Source organism: Heterocephalus glaber, unplaced genomic scaffold, assembly GCF_053883595.1.
Source record: "Heterocephalus glaber isolate CG9 unplaced genomic scaffold, H.glaber_assembly_v1.0 deba00001733, whole genome shotgun sequence".
NCBI lineage: Eukaryota > Metazoa > Chordata > Mammalia > Rodentia > Bathyergidae > Heterocephalus > Heterocephalus glaber.
In genome coordinates, this window is record NW_028258444.1 from 4,191,289 (window position 1) to 4,210,969 (window position 19,681).

At 39.6% G+C, this 19,681-nt stretch overlaps 1 protein-coding gene across 22 annotated transcripts in view; it reads right to left on the reverse strand.

The window, feature by feature from the left end:
* Positions 1-14,337: 14,337 nt before the first annotated feature.
* Caprin2 (caprin family member 2) overlaps positions 14,338-19,681 on the reverse strand; it is a 53,851-nt gene continuing 48,507 nt past the window's right edge. For 17 of the 22 annotated variants that reach the window (XM_087200016.1, XM_087200008.1, XM_021236568.2 and 14 more), the window contains 2 exons: positions 16,814-16,877; positions 14,338-15,257 (listed from right to left, as the gene is read on the reverse strand). In XM_087200016.1, coding sequence (XP_087056142.1) covers positions 14,689-15,257; positions 16,814-16,877 — 633 coding nt within the window. In that variant the 3' untranslated portion in view covers positions 14,338-14,688. Of the gene's footprint in view, positions 15,334-16,813; positions 16,878-19,681 lie in introns of all 22 variants that reach the window. The other 5 variants (XM_087200009.1, XM_004855061.4, XM_087200018.1 and 2 more) reach the window with 3 other exon arrangements.

Sequence of the window (19,681 nt, forward strand, 5' to 3'; positions counted from 1 at the left end):
AATGTACTCTCCTCTGAGTTTTTTAAGGCACAAATCTAAAAATGAAATCTGGTAGCACTAAAGGAGATGCTTTAGGGTGAGGACAGACTTGATGCAATTATTACAATAATGAAAACAAATAGTGATTCCACCAAATGCTAGTAAGGACACAGAGAATGGAGATCACTCATACATCAGTGGTAGCAGCAGACAATATACAGCATTTTGGAAAAACATTTTGTCAGATCCTCATTAAAAAAATAAACTAAGCGTAACTACCATATGACCCAGAATACGTTCTCCTGAGCATTTATCCCAGAGAAATGAAGGCTTGTGGTCACTCAAAACTTCCACATGAGTCAGGTGTGATGGCACACACCTAAAACCCCTAATTACTCAAAAGGCTGAGGTAGGTGAATCACAAGTTCATGGCCAGGCTGAACCACTTAGCAAGACCCTGTCTCAAAATTTAAAAATATAAAAAGGGCTTGGAATGTAGGGTTCCTGAGCTCAATCCCCGTACCACCACGACCAAAAAAATTACATTTGAGTTTATAGATGCTTTACTCATTACAGCCCCAAACTGGAAACAATACAGATGTCCTTCAATGAGTGGATGGTTAAATAAGCTTTGATCCATTCTATACCAGGTAACACCACTGAGCACAAAAGTGAGTAATATATGCAGCAACCTGGATGAATCTGCAGAGATTTATGTTGAGTGAGTCAATCCAGTTTCTTAAAATAAAAAAAAATCAATTGTAGAAAGAACAGGGCTCTGGTTTCTCCCTCATATCAGGGCTTTTAAAATTGTTTTTTGGTTTTTGTTTTTCTGGTACCATAGATCAAACTCAGGGCTTTGTGCTTGCCAGGCAGGTGGGGTGCCACTGAGCTACATCCCCCCCACACCCGGGGCTCTGGTTTCTAATGGTTAAAGTGGGAGTGGGAGCAAGAGGGAAGGGGGTATGACTCAAAAAGGGTAACTTGAGGGACTTTCTATGGTGATGGAAATGTTCTGTATCTGAACTGTATCAATATTGCTATCTTGGTTGTAGTATTACAAAGTAGTTTTGTAAGATATTACCATTGAAAGGAACTGCATAAAAGAACATGGGATCTGTATTATTTCTTAAAACTGTGTATGAACCTATAGTTATCTCAAAATAAAATTTTTAGCTTGAATATATACTTTAAAATCCATGTTTCCATAAAAACTTTTTATGCTTTGGCAGACTCTGAGACCAAGTTACTAAGAAACAAAGCTATCAAATTAGGGGTAATAGAAAAGGTCAGGGGAAAAACACAAGCTGTCAGATTTTACACGGAGATTTCTTCACTTTGTAAACAGCTTGCAACACCGTCTTCCATGTGGCTCACTGTGGAGGCCCTCTTCTCCTCACGTTACTTTGCATGAGAGCATTTCTGTATTTCCAGGTAGCCTCACTTTGTTTCGGGCAGGACTCGAACCAGCCACAGTGTCTTGTGTTACCAGAGTCTGGTTATGGGCCTCACCCCTCTTCCTGTTTCCCCATCTGCTCCCAAGAGCTGCTGTGGGTGCTAAATGAGGTAAGCATGCTGCCCACGACACAGCTCAACAAATGTGGACTATTAATTAATCCTGCAGTCTGTTTAAAAGGAGAAAAGATACACCTTACTCAGACCTTGATGAGAAAGACATGAGACACAATCTCACACCAAGCTTGTACAAAATATGTAATCAGTGTTGGATGAATACATGAGATCATGTGAGAAGGGCTCTGAAACAGGCTATCTGCAGTAGGAATGAAGATTTGAGATATTTCATAGGCAGAAGCAATAGGAATGCATATCTAGTTAGGTGGGCACACAAACTAAGGGAAGTCAATGATTCTAAAGTTTGAAGCTTTGATAACCTATGGAAATCACTAAACTGGGAAAACGTAAAGTGGATGTTGGAGAAAAGATGAAGTTGCCTTTGGACACACTGAACTAGGAGCACTTATGTTTATACAGCTAGAGATTTCTGGTGAGCAATTAGAAATCCTCACCTATACTCACAAAAGAGCTGGGGAAGAGGAAAGAAACAATGGCAGAAGAGGAGGGAATCAGGGAGTGTCAGAGAATGGTGAGTCCCCTAGGTACACAGTAGTTGACACCACAGATATGATGACATGGCATTACCCTAGAAGACAGCATAGAGGGGAAATTGCTGGCATGATTACAGGTTCAATTACAAAAAGCAATTTTTACTTCAAGCACTGCCACTGTGGCCTTTTTTGAGATTTAACATTCTAGTCATCTAAATGGAATATCACACAGCTGTCCTCCCCATCTGTTGGCACCAGCTCATCTGTTGGTCTGTTAGGTTTGAATCTAGTCCATATGGTAAAGAAATGGGAGTTAAACACCAATGTATGAAAATTCTTATCTTTCATAGTGCATCTTCTAAGCCATGTTAAATAATCTATAAGCACATACGATAAAGTTCATACTTATATCTGTTTCAAAAGTGTTTATACTGGCAGCACTCTGCATCATAGGACCTGACATGAATGTAAGAGCATCTCTGTACCACTTCAAAATATAAGGCCTTTATATCTTAACTTAATGGTGCTCTCCTTTAAAGTAGCACATGTAACCAGGAGCCTCAAGTAGACTTTCCTAAAAGAATGCAACAGACCTCACTTAAGAATTGCCTTGTGAACTAAGATCAGGGTTACAACTTCTGAACAGACATAAGCAGCTCACTGTTCCAGATACTGTAACAATAGATATGACGGGAAGGGAAGCTAAAGATCTAGTATTAAGGGGGCAAAACATATTTGCTTTCAAAGTTTTCGCCCCTTCAAAATGTTTCTTCATCTCCTCCAGCTTTCCTCATTTCACACTGAAAACGAAGATATACCATTCCTTAGCTTCAGAACCTGAGAAACTGCAGCTCATGACATCAATGGAGTCCAGCTTCACAAAGTATAGTTTGCCACTGTGCAGTTGAAGAGTGCACCAAAAACACATGTGTAAGACAGCAGTGGGACACACAGTGAAGGCGACAGCACCAGAGGACTAGGTCAAAAATAGTACTGCAGAACACCCTGAACTGTACTTGGCCTGGTAGAGCCTTCTTGGGCTTGGCCCTCCTGCCAGTGACCTTAGAAAGCCAATCACTGAGAGTGCTTGTTTTCTTATCTCTTATCATCACCAGGGCCACTGTGAGGACCAATTAAGATCACAAGTTTGACAGTGCTTCATAGATCATGAGAGAAATGCAAGTATTACTAAGACAAATGGGTACTTAGGTTTTGTAGTAACACTCTTCCATGTTACCTAAGGTTTAGTAATTAAAACAAATGTTGGGCCGGGGATTTAGCTCAGTGGTTCCAGTGCCTGCCTTGAAAGCACAAGGTCCCGAGTTTGATCCCCGGTACCAAAAAAACAAAAACAAATGTTCACACTTTATCCAAGGTAGAGCAAGTGCCAAACCAATCTACCACTTTATCTTTTACTTTAAATTTAACAAAAAGAGGTATGTACATTTCAAGTTCTACAGTAAGATCCACATTGAAAAGTAAAATTCTTCCTCTCTTCTCAATCCCCAAAGCCTCTCCCTAAGGCCAACACTATCAAATTCCTTGTATATCCTACCAGGAAAAAAAATAAAGCAATCAAACATATGCTTTTAAATTAAAAAAAAAAAGGGAGATATTGTACAGTCTGCTCTGTACCTTTTCCATTTTAATTCTTTTGATATGCATCTAGTTTCTCAAGTTCTTGATATTATAATACTATAAATTACCTTTGCATGGCATAATTTCAAAACTATTTGTAAATTCTTTTTTAGTATATGTGCTGCCAAAGTGAGCACGGTAAATTCTTACCAATGGAATTTCTGAGTCAAAAGTATGTGATTTTGTATTGGGGCGGGGGGAGACCAGGAATCGAACTCAGGACTTTGTGCTTGCCAAGCAGGCACTGTGCCACTGAGCTAAATCCCCAGCCCCACATGTGATTTTGTATTTTGATGGTTACTACCAACTTACCTTGCAAAAACATACCAATTTTATTGCCATCTACAGTACGAGTGTCCATTTCACCTGTACCCTTGCCCAAGTATGCATTTGAAAACTTTACATATGGTTCTTAGTAATTTTTGTAGGCAAGAAACTCACTGCATTCACTTCCCTTCTCTAAAACAACTTCTCACTAGAGGGCTGGGGATTTATCTCAGTGGTTCTGCTGCCTGCCTTGCAAGGGCAAGGTCTGGAGTTTGAGCCCCGGTACCAAAAAAAACCAAACCAAAACAAAACAAAAAGAACAACAATTTCTCACTAGGGTAGTCTTTTGTCTTTCACCATTGATAAAGATGTTTTGGGGGATAAATGTTTGTGTGTCAACTGACTTATCCTACATAGCATCTGGATTTTGCACTCCACTTAGAAAGCTCTTCTCTATCTGTCCCTCACTGGTGTTTCTGCCTATGAAAGACCTGGGGCTGACGTGAAACCTAAAGTTAATGAGTCCTCTAGCACTCAAAGTTTCTAGTACATTTTTGCTGCCCCATTTTTCAGTATGAACTGTCAACCAACTATCACAAGACTTTGACCAAATACAGATAAGAGACAGAACAAACAGTAGGAAAGACTATATAGGAAATAAAACTTGAAAGAAAAAACTTTGTCCTTGAGCAGAAAGTTAACGTGCATAACATGGTAAAATCAAGGAAATCTTCCAATAAGTAAAACTTTGAAACAAGAAAAAAATTCCAAAGATACCTAGTTTCTGACTAGTAACCCTTCGATGGAGAGGACAAAAAAGAGGTGTGCCAGAAGTAAAAAAATAAGTTGAGGTTTGCTCTCAGAGTCTGAAATTAATGTATCTGATGTGTCTCAACAGTTATCCTTTCCTTTGCAGCCCAGAGTCAGGTACAAATCAAATAAGCTCAACACTGAGATATTTGAAATAATGTTTGATAAACACAAGTGAGCCAAAGTCTTCTCAGTATTGGTAATGAATGACGGTATTTTATAATATGGCATTCACTGTCTTGAACTAACAAATGAGCTGTACGCATCAGTGGTCAACACTTGCCAAAAAGCTAAAAATTAAGACAAAGCTATCACTGTTGAGTCATTCTACATAATTTTGGAGAAAAAATCATTTCATAATTAAATGATGATTAGGACTAAGGCCCAATGTCACCTTGCCCTCAAGCCAGCTATGGTATGCCGCAACATAACTCTATGTACCTCTGGTCACAAGTTGAGGACTCAATGGTCCCATGATACTGTGATGATCAAGGGCAAGGTTACACCAGCTGAAGACATCCTGGTTCTTTGAGAAATGAGTAGTAATAAAAAAAAAAAAGTTTTGTCTGGGGGAAGGACAAATTCCTTATTACCTGCTATCTCATTCTACTTACTATTGTAAGAATGCTTTGCCCTTCTCACTGTCCTCATCAACATAAGACCCTCATCAACGTAAGATTACCTCTGCCCTCTGAGTCACCCAATATTCCCTTTAATTACTGTGTGTACCCCATAAATAATGGCTAGCTCAGAGTGTTCTTGTCTTTGCCCACTCTGGCACTCACCTCCCAGGCCCCCATGTACTTCAAAATTATTGTCTTTCTTTAGCCTTCACCACCCTACTTTCTAGGCACATTAGAGGAATGATCAGCCTCCAATATCTGACACCCATGAGGGACTCAAAGGCCTACGGGGCAAGATTCCACTGGAGTGGAGGACAGGTGTGTAAGGTGGTGAGAGGAAGGGAAGAGTTTGGAAGGCATCCAAAGAGGAAGTGGTTTGAAGGGGTTTTTTTTTTCCTGGTACTGAGGATCAAACTCAGGACTTTGCACTTGCAAGGAAGTCAAAGTGCCACTGAGCTAAATCCCTGGCCCAAGAAAGTGAAAGATAAAGCACTTAGCACTGTAGAAAGTTTCTGTAGCTGGGAAAATGGGGCAGAATCAAGCTATAGAGCACCAGAAATATATCCAACTCTTGCATAAGCTGCTTAAACAAGTTAGTACTGGCACCTTAACTAAAATGGTACATGAGATTGTTGAGTTCAATCCTTGGATTCTGCAGATGGGAACCTTAGATTTAAGATTGGTATAGGATTATTTACAGTTTAAAAAGAGCTCATGGCAGGGGTGAAACAGTATCACCAGAAACTTTCTCCTCTTGGGGATTAGTAAGATCTATTTTAAGACCTTTAAACATTGAGCTGTCTAGAGCACCAATGCTAGAGTGAATCGGGGAGGATGATGACAGAGAAGTCAGATAGAAAGGGGAGCCAAAAATTACAACATGAAGGATAGATACATAAAGAGATTGAAAACTCCAAGTGCTTCCCCTATAATTGGGGAAGAACTAATGGTAGATATGGCTGATGGAGAAATTCCAGAGTCGGCATGTTCAAGCCATATAGGTCAGAAACGCCCTTGCCTTCCATGTCTAGTTATCAGGCAGCAGTTCAAGTAGAAGCCAGGCAGGAAGAAATTCTTAGAACTTGCTGCTTTCCAATGGTCTACAGACCTTATCCAGCTAATCAAATTCAGCTAATAGTAGAACATCAAGCTTTTGACTTTAAGTTTTTAAAAGAATTAAAACAGAGTGTAGGGATGGGGATTTAGCTCAGTGGTTCTGGCACCTGCTTCACAAGCGCAAGGTCCTGAGTTCAATCCCAGGTACCACAAAAAGAAAAAAAGAGTGTGATGAATAATGGAGCCCAAGGGTCATTTACTTTAGGGATCTTAGATTCTATTATCTGAGACTTATCACTTAATGCCTAATGATGTGAGTTATCTTACCTGTTCCTGTCTCCTAGTTAATACTTACATTTTAATGTTCAATTACAAGAGCAACCTATGGATCAGGCTGACAAGAACATACAGGGTGATAGGGCTGAAATAACTGCGGAAATGTTATTTGGAATGGGACAGTTTGCAAACATAGCCCAACAGTTCCAGTACATCATTGAGACTTTTGAATAAATAGGACACATAATGAAAAGAGCTTGGCTAACTGTGCCTGAGGATGGGGCTCCTGTCCAGTCTTTTCTTAATATCTTACAAGGGCCAAGAGAACCTTACACACACTTTGTGGCCTGACTACAGGAACTGTGCACAAATTCCTCATGCTCAAGCAGCCAACATACTTGTTCTCCAACTTGGTTGTGACAACACTAACCAAGACTGTAAACAGGCTCTGGCCACTGAGCAACCCTCTAAAGATTTAAACAGTTACATTAAGGCTTGTCAGGATATCAGTTCAGAAACTCATAGGAGGTCTGTTAGCTCAAGCTATGCTGGCTCTTACAAGACAAGGTAAAAATAATAATGGTAAAAATGTTAAATGTTTTAATTGTGATAAAATGGACATTGCCGACGATGCATGTCTGCAAGCCAAGGTAATAACTAACATTTCTGGAAGTTCCACTAATTCTAATCTGAGAAATAATGAGGCTCCCCAGGTTCCAGACAGTGGGCCTGGCATAAGTGGGGCCTGCCGCTCACAGAGGGCCCAGCCAAAAAGATCCTCCAAAGGTGCCAGCAGCCATTTACAGACCCAATAACTTACAAGATTAAATCAATTTGGTTGCTAGTGGTTCTAAACAAACATATACAGCTCTTTTATTCCAAATATATCACTTTAAAGACTAAAACATTAGTTTTATTCCATATATCCCCGAGACAAACAACTGTCAAATGTGCTCATCAAACTTTAAAGCACAACTTCTAAAACAGAAAGGGGGAGCAGAGCTAACTCCACAAGCTCAATTAGATCTTGTTACTTTTTTAAAAAATTTTTAATCCACTTGTGTAAACATACTCCATCAGAACTCCATTGTTACAAGGACAATCTACAGACACACCCTAGACACAGTTTTATAAAAGGATGTCCTAACTAAAAGGTAAAATGGCTCAATACCATTAATAATGTGAGGAAACGTTATGCTTCTATTTTAATAGGAGATGGATCATTGGCATGACTGCCATCCAGGAATGTGCGACCACAGAAGACAGAAATCCCCATGGTAGCATTGGCCAACTGCCATGTCAGCCAGATTGTCAATGGCAACTTTTGCATAGATGAGTCTCAAAGATCAGCTGACAGCAACTCTACCCACACTGATGATAGAGGCAAAACCAATTACAAACAAGAGCCTTGAGTCAACAATCCACAAGGCCAAGGGACTGGTAAAATGTCAGTCTGGCACAGACTCCAAACACTATGCTTGTTGCTATGGTGGCTATCATAGCTGCATGGTATGTATACCCACAGTGTCAGGGATAGAGTACTGGGCTTACATCCCCAATCCTCCCTTGCTTAGACCAGTTACTTGGATAGAGCTCCCATCTGAAATTTATTATGGAACTGACACATCTCACTTATAGTAGCTTTGATTCCAGGCCCAGTCATCCCTATAGACATGAAAGATAAAACAATTGTTATTTATACTTCGCATTGTACTTATCCTCCTGTGCGTGTGGAAGATGCTTCCACACAGATTTTGTTTTGATTTTGGGGGTTTTGGTACCAGGGATGGAACTCGGGACCCTGCACTTGAGAGGCAGGCAGCGGAACCACTGAACTAAATCCCCAGCCCCATACAGTCTAATTATTGTTATGGCACCTCATCTTAGCCCTGGTTGGCCCATACACCTGAAAAATGTAACTCTAGGTTCCATTCATGTGGCTGAAGAACAAATAGATTCCTTCCTGCTCATATAATTTGTCAGTCTCATATTACATGGAATGGATTTCATAAAGATGCACCTCCACCATGGAATATTTGTAGAGGCCAATCAGGAAGATAAGGAAAATTGAGACCATATGAATTTATTGACTAGGGACCATGGGGAAATTTTATGGGAATAAAGGACAATATAAACACATAAATTAAACTGGACGAACCTTGATAATATGACTAATAAATCTGTCCCTAGTTAGGAAATAAGTTGGATAGACGATTTTAATAACTTTTCCCCAGTTTTTACATTATGGAAAACTGGCTCTTCCCTATATTGAAGGAAGCTTATGGTCCAGTAATGATTTGAAATCAGATTCGGGAAGCACTTTTCAGTTTTGTTTGGTTGAGATCTACTGTATTTGAATGTTATTGTAGTTTTTTCCCCCTTGCATTGTTCTTCTTTGAGTGGTTTTAATTTTTTGTATGTGTTTGATAATAAAGTTATTTAATAAAAATTTTTTAAAAATCAGATTCTGGCAACACTGTATTTTTTGTTTTTTGTACTGGGGATTGAACTCAGGACCTTGTGCTTGCAAGGCAGGCAGCAGCACCACTGAGCTAAGTCCCCAGCCCCAACACTATATTGTTAACAGAGTACTACTGGCCTATCCACACTTCCATATATATCTGTAACCCATGTTTTCATGTATGGGAACATACAATGGGATACTAATACTTTTACCTGTCAAAAATGCACCGTGAGTCACTGTATTCCCTTCAGATCTGAACAAAATAAGTCTCTGATGATCATAGGGAATATGCCTAGAGTATGGGTTCCTGTTAATTTATTTTTTTGGCACCAGGGATCGAACATTCCTGTTAATTTAACTGAACCATGGTCATATACACCTACTGCTCATTTGTTACAAGTCCTGCTTGATCATTTCATATATAGAACAAAGAATCCTGGGACTGATCGTTGCTGGCAGTCTCTTTGGTATTACTGATTTCAAGTACAGCTGTTTCCTCTGTTGCCTTATCCTACTCCATTCAAACAGCTCATTTCATAGTTAATTAGACCAAGACTGCTGACGAGGCCTGGAAAATACAACATTCTATAGATGCTAAGCTACAGTCCCAAATAAGTGTGCTTGAGACTACTGTTCTCTGGATAGGAGAGCAGACTGAAAGTTTACAGCTACAATAAGGCCTCAAATGTTATTATATTACTTGACTTTGCATTACTTCTTTACCTTATAATTGATCTAGCCACTCGTGGGAACATGTTAATACAAGCAGCAATGCACAAAAATATAACTATGGATCTTGATGCCCTCCAAAAAGAAGGGTTTTTTGTTTTGTTTTTTGGTACCAGGGATCGAACTCAAGTCCTTTCACTTGCAAGGCAGGCAGCAGAACCACTGAGCTAAATCTCCGGCCCCCCTAAAGAAGTTTTATCTACGTCCCAACAGACTGCTGATTTTGACAACCAGATTCAAAACTGGGATAAATTTTCTGATATACTTGATCAGCTTAATGACATTATCTAAAGGATCATTTCTGGTGTTATATTGCTGTGCTAGTAGTAATTGGATTATGTCTCTTTGCTCTGTTTTGCCGCAGAGGAGCTCAAATCGAACGACGTCTGAAGATGTTGCCACCACAGGTCATGATGATTCAACTTATACAAGCAATAAAAAGGGGGATCTGTCAAGAGCCATTCTATGTAATTTTGGGGAAAAAAATCATTTCATAATTATAATTAGGACCAAGGCCCAATGTCACCTTGCCCTCAAGCCAGCTATGGTATGTAGAAACACAACTCTGTGCACCTCCGGTCACAAGTTGAGGCCTCAATGGTCCCATGATACTGTGATGATCAAAGGCAAGGTTACATCAGCTGAAGACATCCTGGTTCTTTGAGAACGAAGGGAAAGGGAAAGGAAAAAGGAAAGAGAGGAAAGAGAGGAGAGAAGAGTGAGAGGAGCAAAGAGAGCGAGGAGAGCGAGAAGTGTTTCACCCGGAGGAAGGACAGATTCCTTATTAGCCTACTATCTCGTCCCAGCTATTATAAGAATGCTTTGCCCTATACTCCCTCCAATTGTTGTGAATACTCAATAAATAATGGCTAGCTCAGAGTGTCCTTGTCTTTGCCCACTCTGGCACTGATCTCCCAGCACCCCCATGCACTTCAAAATTATGTCTTTATTGTCTTTCTTTCTTTAGCCTTTGCCACCCCTCTTTCTAGGCAGATTGGAGGATTGATCGGCCTCCAATCTTTTGTGGCCTCATCATTAAACTGGTCAAACCCTCAGGATAACAAAATTAACATAGGAAAATCAATAGCTTTCCTATTATCAATAACGAACCTGCTAGGGCCCGGGGATTTAGCTCAGTGGTTTTGCTGCCTGCTGCACAAGCACAAGGACCCAAGTTCGATCCCCGGTACCAAAAAAACAAATAATGAACCTGCTGAGAAAGAAATGAGAAAAACAATCCCATTCACAGTAGCTTCAAAAAATAAAATACCTAAGAATCAACCTAACCATGAAGGTGAAAGACCTCTGTAATAAAAATTCCAGAGCACTAAAGAAATCAAAGACATCAGAAAATGGAAAGACATCTCTTATTCATGGATTCCCAAAACCAGCACTGCCAAAATGGCCACATTAACAAAAGCAATCTACATATTCAATATGATCTATATTAAAATACCAACGTCATGCTTCACAGAACTAGAAAAAAAAATCTTAAAAATCATATGGAAACACAAATGCCCAAGAATAGCCAAAGCAATCCTGAGCAAAAAGAGCCAAGCTGGAGGCATCACAATGCCTGATTTTGCCAGGTATGGTTGCACACACCTGTGATCCTGGCACTCAGGAGGCTGAGGCAGGAGGACTGCCTCAAGTTTGAGGCCAACCTGGGCTACATCCTGAGTTCAAATTCAGCCTGAACTACACAGCAAGACCCTGTCTCAAAAACAAAAACAAAAACAATGTGCGATTTCAAATTACACTACAAAGCCCAAGGAACAAAAACAGCGCAGCACGGGCACAAAAACAGACACACAGAGCAAAAGAGCAGAAGACTCAGAAAAAAACCCACGTACCTACAGCCATTTGATTTTTGACAAAAGAACCAAACACACATTTGAGAACACACAGCCTCTTTCACAAATAGTGCTAGGAAAAATGGATCTCTGTATGCAAAAGATTGAAACTAGATCTTTACCTTTTTACCTTGCACTAAAATCAGATCAAAATGTATCAAACACCCCACCCCACTGTAAGACTGAAAACCTTCCGACTGCTAGGAGAAAACATAGGGCAAATACTTGAAGGCACAGGAACAGATAAAGACTTCCTGAATAGGACTCCAGTAGCACAGGAAATTAAGAATCAACAAATGGGACTATAACAAATTAAAAACTTCTGCACAGCAAAAGAAACAAGAGTGAAGGGATGGCCTACAGAATGGGAGAAAATCTGTGCTAGCTATTCTTCTGACAGAGAATTAATATCTAGAGTACATAAAGAACACCACCACGGGCCAGGGATTTAGCTCAGTGGTTCCGCCACCTGTCTCGCAAGTGAGAGGTCCCGAGTTCAATCCCCGGTACCAAAAAAAATATCACCAAAAACAAAAACTCAGAGCCCAATTAATAAATAAGTGAACTGAACGAAGAATTCTCAAAAGAAATACAAATGCCCTATATGAAAGTGTTCAACATTCTTAGCCATCAAGGAAATGTAAATCAATACATTAAGAATCCACTTCACTCCTGTCAGAATGGCTATCATAAAGAATACAAACAATAAAAAAAAGGAACTCTGGCAAGGATGGGGTGGGGACTCTTTTATATCTGCTAATGGGCATGTAAGCTAGTACAACCACCATGAAAATCAGTATGGCAATTCCTAAATATATTCAGTGGCTTAGAATTCCTGGACTTGAGAAGTCATCTACAAAAAGACTGAGTCATTAACACATTCCCACTGGCTAGAAGCACTGGTGGTACACACACAACTGTCCCATCGGGAGGCTTGTATCACTGGTAGAAGAAGTGGCACATTCATGCATGGGATAGTTACACATGGACCACTGGTGGCTCAAGCTACCCAATAGCAAGACAGGCATTACAGCCTTATCGTGAACACGTTAATACAGTAGAAAGCATAATGGCTAGACTTGATGACCAACTGGTCTTAAACACCAAGGTTTGCCTTCGATAATTTAATCAAACCCCTGCTTTTCAGTATACTCTGTGTTCTGGACATAAAAGCCCAGCTGTCACTAATTTATTTAAATGGAACACTCCCCTAACCCACAAAGTATCTGCGTACCACGAGCTGAAGTTCTGTTAGTGACCCACATTCAATCTTTTATCTGGCAATCCTTTATACATGGCTACAGAGCTTGGCTGTTGAACCTACACTTACCTCAAAATATTAATTTTCATACATATAAAACTTTTATACCATTTTTTTGAGACTAACAAACACTTCAGGTTGAGGAGAGCATCAAAAGTCTCTCCCTTACCTAAACATCTGATGGATAAGAACACCCTCCAATACTTAATAGAATCCTGAATACTGCAACAAAATGCCTTTGTAAATTTCTTAAAGTAAATGAGGCAAGTCTGGGTGTGGTGGCACATGCCTGTAATCCCAGCACTTGAGAGGCTGAGGCAGGAGGCTCACCATGAGTTCGAAACCAGGCCAGGCTACACAGTGAGTTTAAGGTTAATCTTAACTACATAGCAAGATCTTACCTCAAAAAACCAAAACAACAAAAACCAAAAATAAATAAATAAATAAATGAGGCATATTTACTAAGTCATTAATGAGACTTTATAGCTATGCAAGGTTAGACCATGCAGTGTGAGAAAAGCTTATGTCCAGATGAACACTAACCTCTGGCAATGTCCACTGTCCTGTGTAGGACAGTACACATACAGAGAACCCTGCAGCATTCAAAATAGGGGAAAACATTGAAGCACCTCGTATCTGTTAAATGCTTATATGCCAGGAAGTCTTTCAGGTAGATAGGTGCTTAGCTGAATTTCACAACTACTCCATGATATTGCATCACCCCCATTTACATATGGGAAAAGTCTTTAACTAAAAAGGATAGACCTTAGGGATACTTTAGCCAAGATCAGTTACAAAGTGGCAGTCGAGGCACAACAGCACTGCCTGACCACAAAAACTACACTTTTTGATGACTTATTCAAATTAAATCAGGATCCACAAGAAAGCATGTCTTACTGATGGAAGGTCGTGTATCTGCTGTTGCATCTTGCCTTAGTGTACATGCAGTTGCTACCCAAAGAGAGCTAACTAAAGGAAGCATATGGCCTTTTGCAAAAAGGAGAACTGCCTCAAGGAAAACGTGTGATTTAGCCCATGTAAAATTATCAAATCTTGTAATGAATGAGATGTATCAGAGAAAAGTGACCCTAGAAAGAACTGTTATGGGCCCAGGGATTTAGCTCAGTGGTGCTGTCGCCTGCCTCGCAAGCACAAGGTCCCAAGTTCAGTCCCAGTACAAAAAAACAAAAAACTGTAATGTATAAAAGTCTTATTTTAAAGTAACAGCTTGAACTCATGAATAGAGTTATCACTAATAAACTCTAAAACTTCGCATCTTACCCCTCAACTAAATGTTCAATCAAATGGGAGCAAATGAAGATGCAGGTAACTTTTTTATTGAGGCACAACAAGGCATTGTAACTTGCTGAACTTGAGGCAGTCAGTTTAGTAAGCTGAACATTAATACAGTCAAGGATTAAGTGCAAACAATATACATTCACAGCTTGACTAGCGAGGCTACATCACAATTTATAAAGTGCCAGATTAGTGCTAATTGTCATTCAGCTTGAAAATTTTCACCTGGGGAGGAAAACAAAAGAGGGAGGACCTCCTCATTCCTCTAAACAGATTATCCTAAGCCATCAGTCACCAGGTCAAGAGCTACTTCTCTTTTAGTCCCACTATTTTGAACACATTCCTTTTATTGTCAATTCTGTACTGACTTTCAATCTTGATAAAGAAGATAACCTGAAAATGTAGAATATTTCCAACTGCTCCCATAAATTGCTCCCCTGTGCAGACGTAACCATATCTGGTCTCCCTGGAAGAGCTGAAGAACTGCATGATTACTAGCAGTTTCATGGTCTGGAGCACCATCATTGGCATAGGCTGACACCAAGACCTCCTCATTCTTCATGAGGTTGACGTAGAGTGGCACATTCACTGCCAGCTTTAGCATGTGGAAAATAAAAACATAAGTGCCATTCACCGGGCAACTGAATCTACCAACATGAAGATCAAACGTCTCTCCCAAGTTGTTCAGAAGAAGATCAAACACAATGGGTTGGTCTAAGCCTCCAGGGGCCAAGTTCGAGGTTCTGGCTGCTGAGAAGGCAACACGCATTTGCTGAGGCAGGGGATAGACGTGGACTGGCAGTAGGGTGGCTGCAGGGTTTGTCACTGGCACATCCACAGGGGTCATGCTACGGGAGTCTCCCTGGCCAGAGTCACCACTGTTGAAGGTTTCGTTGTCTCTTTCTGGGCTGCTCACCTGAGAAGAATCACTCCACCCTGCTGTTTTATTAGCAACAATGAGTTTCTCATAATGAAGCAGTTAGGTTTGAACACAATATTTAACACTAGTCGGCTACTGAAACAGACAAAGACATTTTAGAGTAAATTCCAAAACAAAAGCAATAAATGTAACTAAATTATACTTTCCTAGATTTTTCTGGTAATACATTTTGATAATACTATCTAAAGCCAGAAGGGACCTAGATAATCTTGTCTAATTACGTTTTTTTTTAAGGTTAAGAAACGTGCCCCCAAAAGCTGGGTAACTTAACCACAACCAATTAAGATTAGCAAAAACTAAAATCCAAGTTGGACACTTTTTACTTCATCTTTCAATCATAATTCTCACTCAGCTAATTGCTCAGTAATCACTCTTCTACTCAAAGCAGCTAATACAGAAGAACTCCAGAAAATTTATATTACATAAAAAATTAACTTTTAAGGGCCAGGGATTTAGCTCAATGGTTCCACCGCCTGCCCTGCAAGCACAAGGACCTGAGTTTGATCCCTGGTACCCCCTCACCCCAAAAAATTAACTTTTAGAACTACTGGCTACTAGTCATTCAAAGATATTTTGATGGTACTAAGCACTATGGTGAATGTTTATTTATTTACAGGGGAGGGGTGAGACAGTCTTGCTCTGTAATTCAGGTGGGCCTTGGACTCACTACATAGCCCATGCTGCCCTCAAATTCACAACAATGCTCCTGCCTCAACCTCTAGAGTGCTGGGATTACAGGTGTGCCCCACCACACCTAGCAAATGCTTATTTCCAAATTAATGTGAAAAACAATTTTAGCTGGGTGTGCCACCAAACCCAGCTGAAAGATGTTAATGTCTTAAGAGATCAAAACGTTGCCCAAACATAATGCAAAACCATTGCGAGTATTGGCTATTTTCTTGAAGTGAAAAGATTGTTTTCCTATGACAAAATTAGTTATCTTCAGGGCTGGGGTTATTTAGCTCATTGGCACTGTGCCTGCCTCAAAAGCACAAGGTCCTGAGTTCAATCCCCGGTACAAAAAAAAAATAGTTGTGCTCGCTTCGGCAGCATATATACTAAAAAAAAAAAATTAGTTATTTTCATTAATTCTTTATTTCTTCTCAGTTATACTGAATCTTTTAATAGTTGAAAAAGTGTTATTAAGTATTATTTTTAAAAGTATTAAGTATACTGCTTTTGCTTCATCACTATATTTTAATCATTGCTTATTTGACTATGTCAATGTACTGACACAAAAGTACCTACTCATTACTGTATTATTATAAAAACCACCATCTTGAAACACCACATGAAACTGTAAAAAGTCAGGTCAATGAATATATGTCTAAGGTCAAATCATGCTCTGGTATTTTTCAGAAAACATACACTTTAAGTTGACACTTGGCTTCCATAGCTTTTCTAGTAGTCTAGCATCTCTTTTAGTACTACAGTTAAGCAAACTGAAAACCTCAAAATAAATACTGAAAGCGCTGTACTTTGGGGGAACTTGACAGAGTACAGAATGAACTACAATTATGTTTTGGTTAAATAAACAACACTTAATACTTCTTACCTCTTGAATTTGCCCGAGGACCGCCAAGTGTCCCTCCTCGCTTATAGCACTGCTGGAAATTATCCTAAGATGAATACATGAATATTCACTTTAGCACCAAAAATGCAAGACAGTAATTATTACACAGGATTAGTGATTGGTAAGTGTACAAGATTAAAGTACCCCAGCAGCAGAAGAGGGTCAGAAGTTCCCAAACACTAGGAGAAACAAATCAAAGGCAACAGTGGCAATATTGCTTCATCTATTCATTAGCCTGACCAATTAGGTTAATACAAAACAGTGAAGCAGTCAGAGCACTACATACAAGTTACAATACTAGGGAACGATGGAAACTCACAAGTGCAGCATGGCACTTTCTCTCTTGCCTCAATATAAAAGGACATAACAGGCCAGGGATTTAGCTCAGTGGTTCCGCCACCTGCCTCACAAGTGTAAGGTCCTGAGTTCGATCACCGGAACCAAAAAAAAATTTTAAAAGGACACAATAAAGCAAGAAGAAGAGCACAGTCTTCATTCTTGTGCAATTTATAAATCAAACTGTGAAGATTAATATAAACTACAATGGGGTGGGAGAGTTCTCTTTTGTGTTTTTGGATAGTGGAATTGAAAAGATTATATCATATAAATGTACTTATAGTGCCTAAAAATATGATCCAAAAAATTAAGAATAAAGGTTCAGGGGGCAAGACTTCCAAGTGACTCCTAAGGATGAAGGAGATCAGTCTCCATGCAATCCATGAAGAAACAGGGCAAGAAGACATGAATAATGAAATTCCCACTCCAAATTCCCAGTCCTCTTCTCAGTAGCAGCCATCACCAATTTCTTTTCCTTTCCCCTTTCTTCCCTCCCTTTCCTTTTTTTCTGGTAGTGGTGATCAAATCTACTGCCTTTGCATTGAGCTACATTCCCAGATCTTTTCATGATTATGATAATTATTGTATTTTTAATTTTGAGACAGGGTCTCTAAGTCACTAAGTTGCCCAGGTTGGGCTCGAATTTGTGATCCTCCTGTCTCAGCCTCCCAGAGTAATGAGATTACAGGCCTGCACCACCATACCCACATATTATCAATTTATTATGTTTCCTCAAAAAAATTTCAAAGCATAACACAAAAATACTGGAATACTGTTGTTATGAATAGATAGTTTCATTACTTAAGTCTGTATTAATCAATATCCTCTCTTTACACACAGCCCCTGAGGTTCATGTACTAACAACTAGTATCTGCATGCTTGATACAGTCTTGGCACTGTGGTGCTAAGCAGTTACATGTATTAGTTCATTAATCCTCAAAGTACCTCATGGAGAAATCCTCACAACCATCAGTTAGAGGAAAAGCTAACAAACAGGTAAGTCCACACCGAATAGATGAGGAACTAGAGTTCAGCAGGTTAAAGTATATACCCAAGGTCACACAAGGCAAGAGAAGTGGTGAAACTGGCTTCAAACTCAAGTCACTTAAATTCCAAGGTGTTCACTTCTTTCCAATACTGCTTCTATTCAGACATCTATCCTGCCTCATACAATTGGCAGTGCTTCAAGTACAGGTGTTTCAGATTACAACCTTGCCCAGTATGGTACCACACACACATGCACTTCAGCTTATGACAGGCATGTTCTAATAAACCCATCATAAATTGAAAATATTTTAAGTCAAAAAGGGATTTAAGTTTGATCCCTGGTACCAAAAAAAAAAAAAGAGAGAGAGGAAAAAAAGAGATTTAAGGGCCAGGGATTTAGCTCAGTGATTCTGCCATCTGCCTCGCAAGTGCAAGATTCCAAGTTTGGGCCCCGGTAACCCCCCCCCCCCAAAAAAGGATTTAATACACTTAACCTTCCAAACACTACAGCTGAGTATAACACAGTACACAAGAGTATGGTTGTTCACCCTCATGTCCACACTGATGACAGATCACTGCAGAGTATCACACCACATTAAGAGATCAAAAAATCGAAATTCAAAAGCTGAAGTAGGGTTTCCAATGTATGCATATCACTCTCACACCACTTTAAAGTGAAAAAATTAAGTCAAACTATCATAAGTTTGGGATCATCTATGAAGTAGCTGGGGGTTTTTTGGTTTTTTGCAGTAACGGGGATCAAACTCAGGAACTTTCGCTTGCCAGGCAAGTGTGGCTCCACTGAGCTGCATCCCCGGCCCTGCCAAGGTTTACTAAAGTGGAATGTCTAGCTGGGCATGGTGGCACATGCCTATAAATCAAACCTGAGGCAGGTGGATCACAGCAAGTTTGAGGCCAGTGTCTATTACATGGTGAGTGCAAGGCCAGCGTGAACTACATAGCAAACCCTGTCTCAAAAATTAAAATAAATAAAATACAAAATAAAATGGAATGTCTAACACCCTATCAGTCATCTATCATATGTAGTATAGAAAATTGGCTGAGTCATTCAAATCAGAATAAACAAAAAAACAAAGATAAAAAAGAATTTTGATATACTCAATAGTTAGGCACACTAAGCTGAAGGTGATATAGAAAAGTTAAGGTCATGAGCTGGAGCTAAGAAACATATATTCCAATCTTAGTTCTACCATTTACTTGTTGAGTGACCTTACACAAGTTACTTAACCTCTGAACCCCAGTTTCTCTTATAAGGTGAAGTTAATATAAATAATATGATTAATGAAGTCCTTAATACCTTTTCAATTCCATATAACCAGCATTTGACATTTATCCCCCTTGGGTGATTGCAAAAGCTTCCAACTCAGTTCTCCACAGGACTAACTAGTAGTTCTAAAACTAAGTACACTTCTACAAAATAAATGATGACCCTTTATATAGTTTAAACACCGACACACACACACACACACACACACACATATATATATATATATATATATATATATG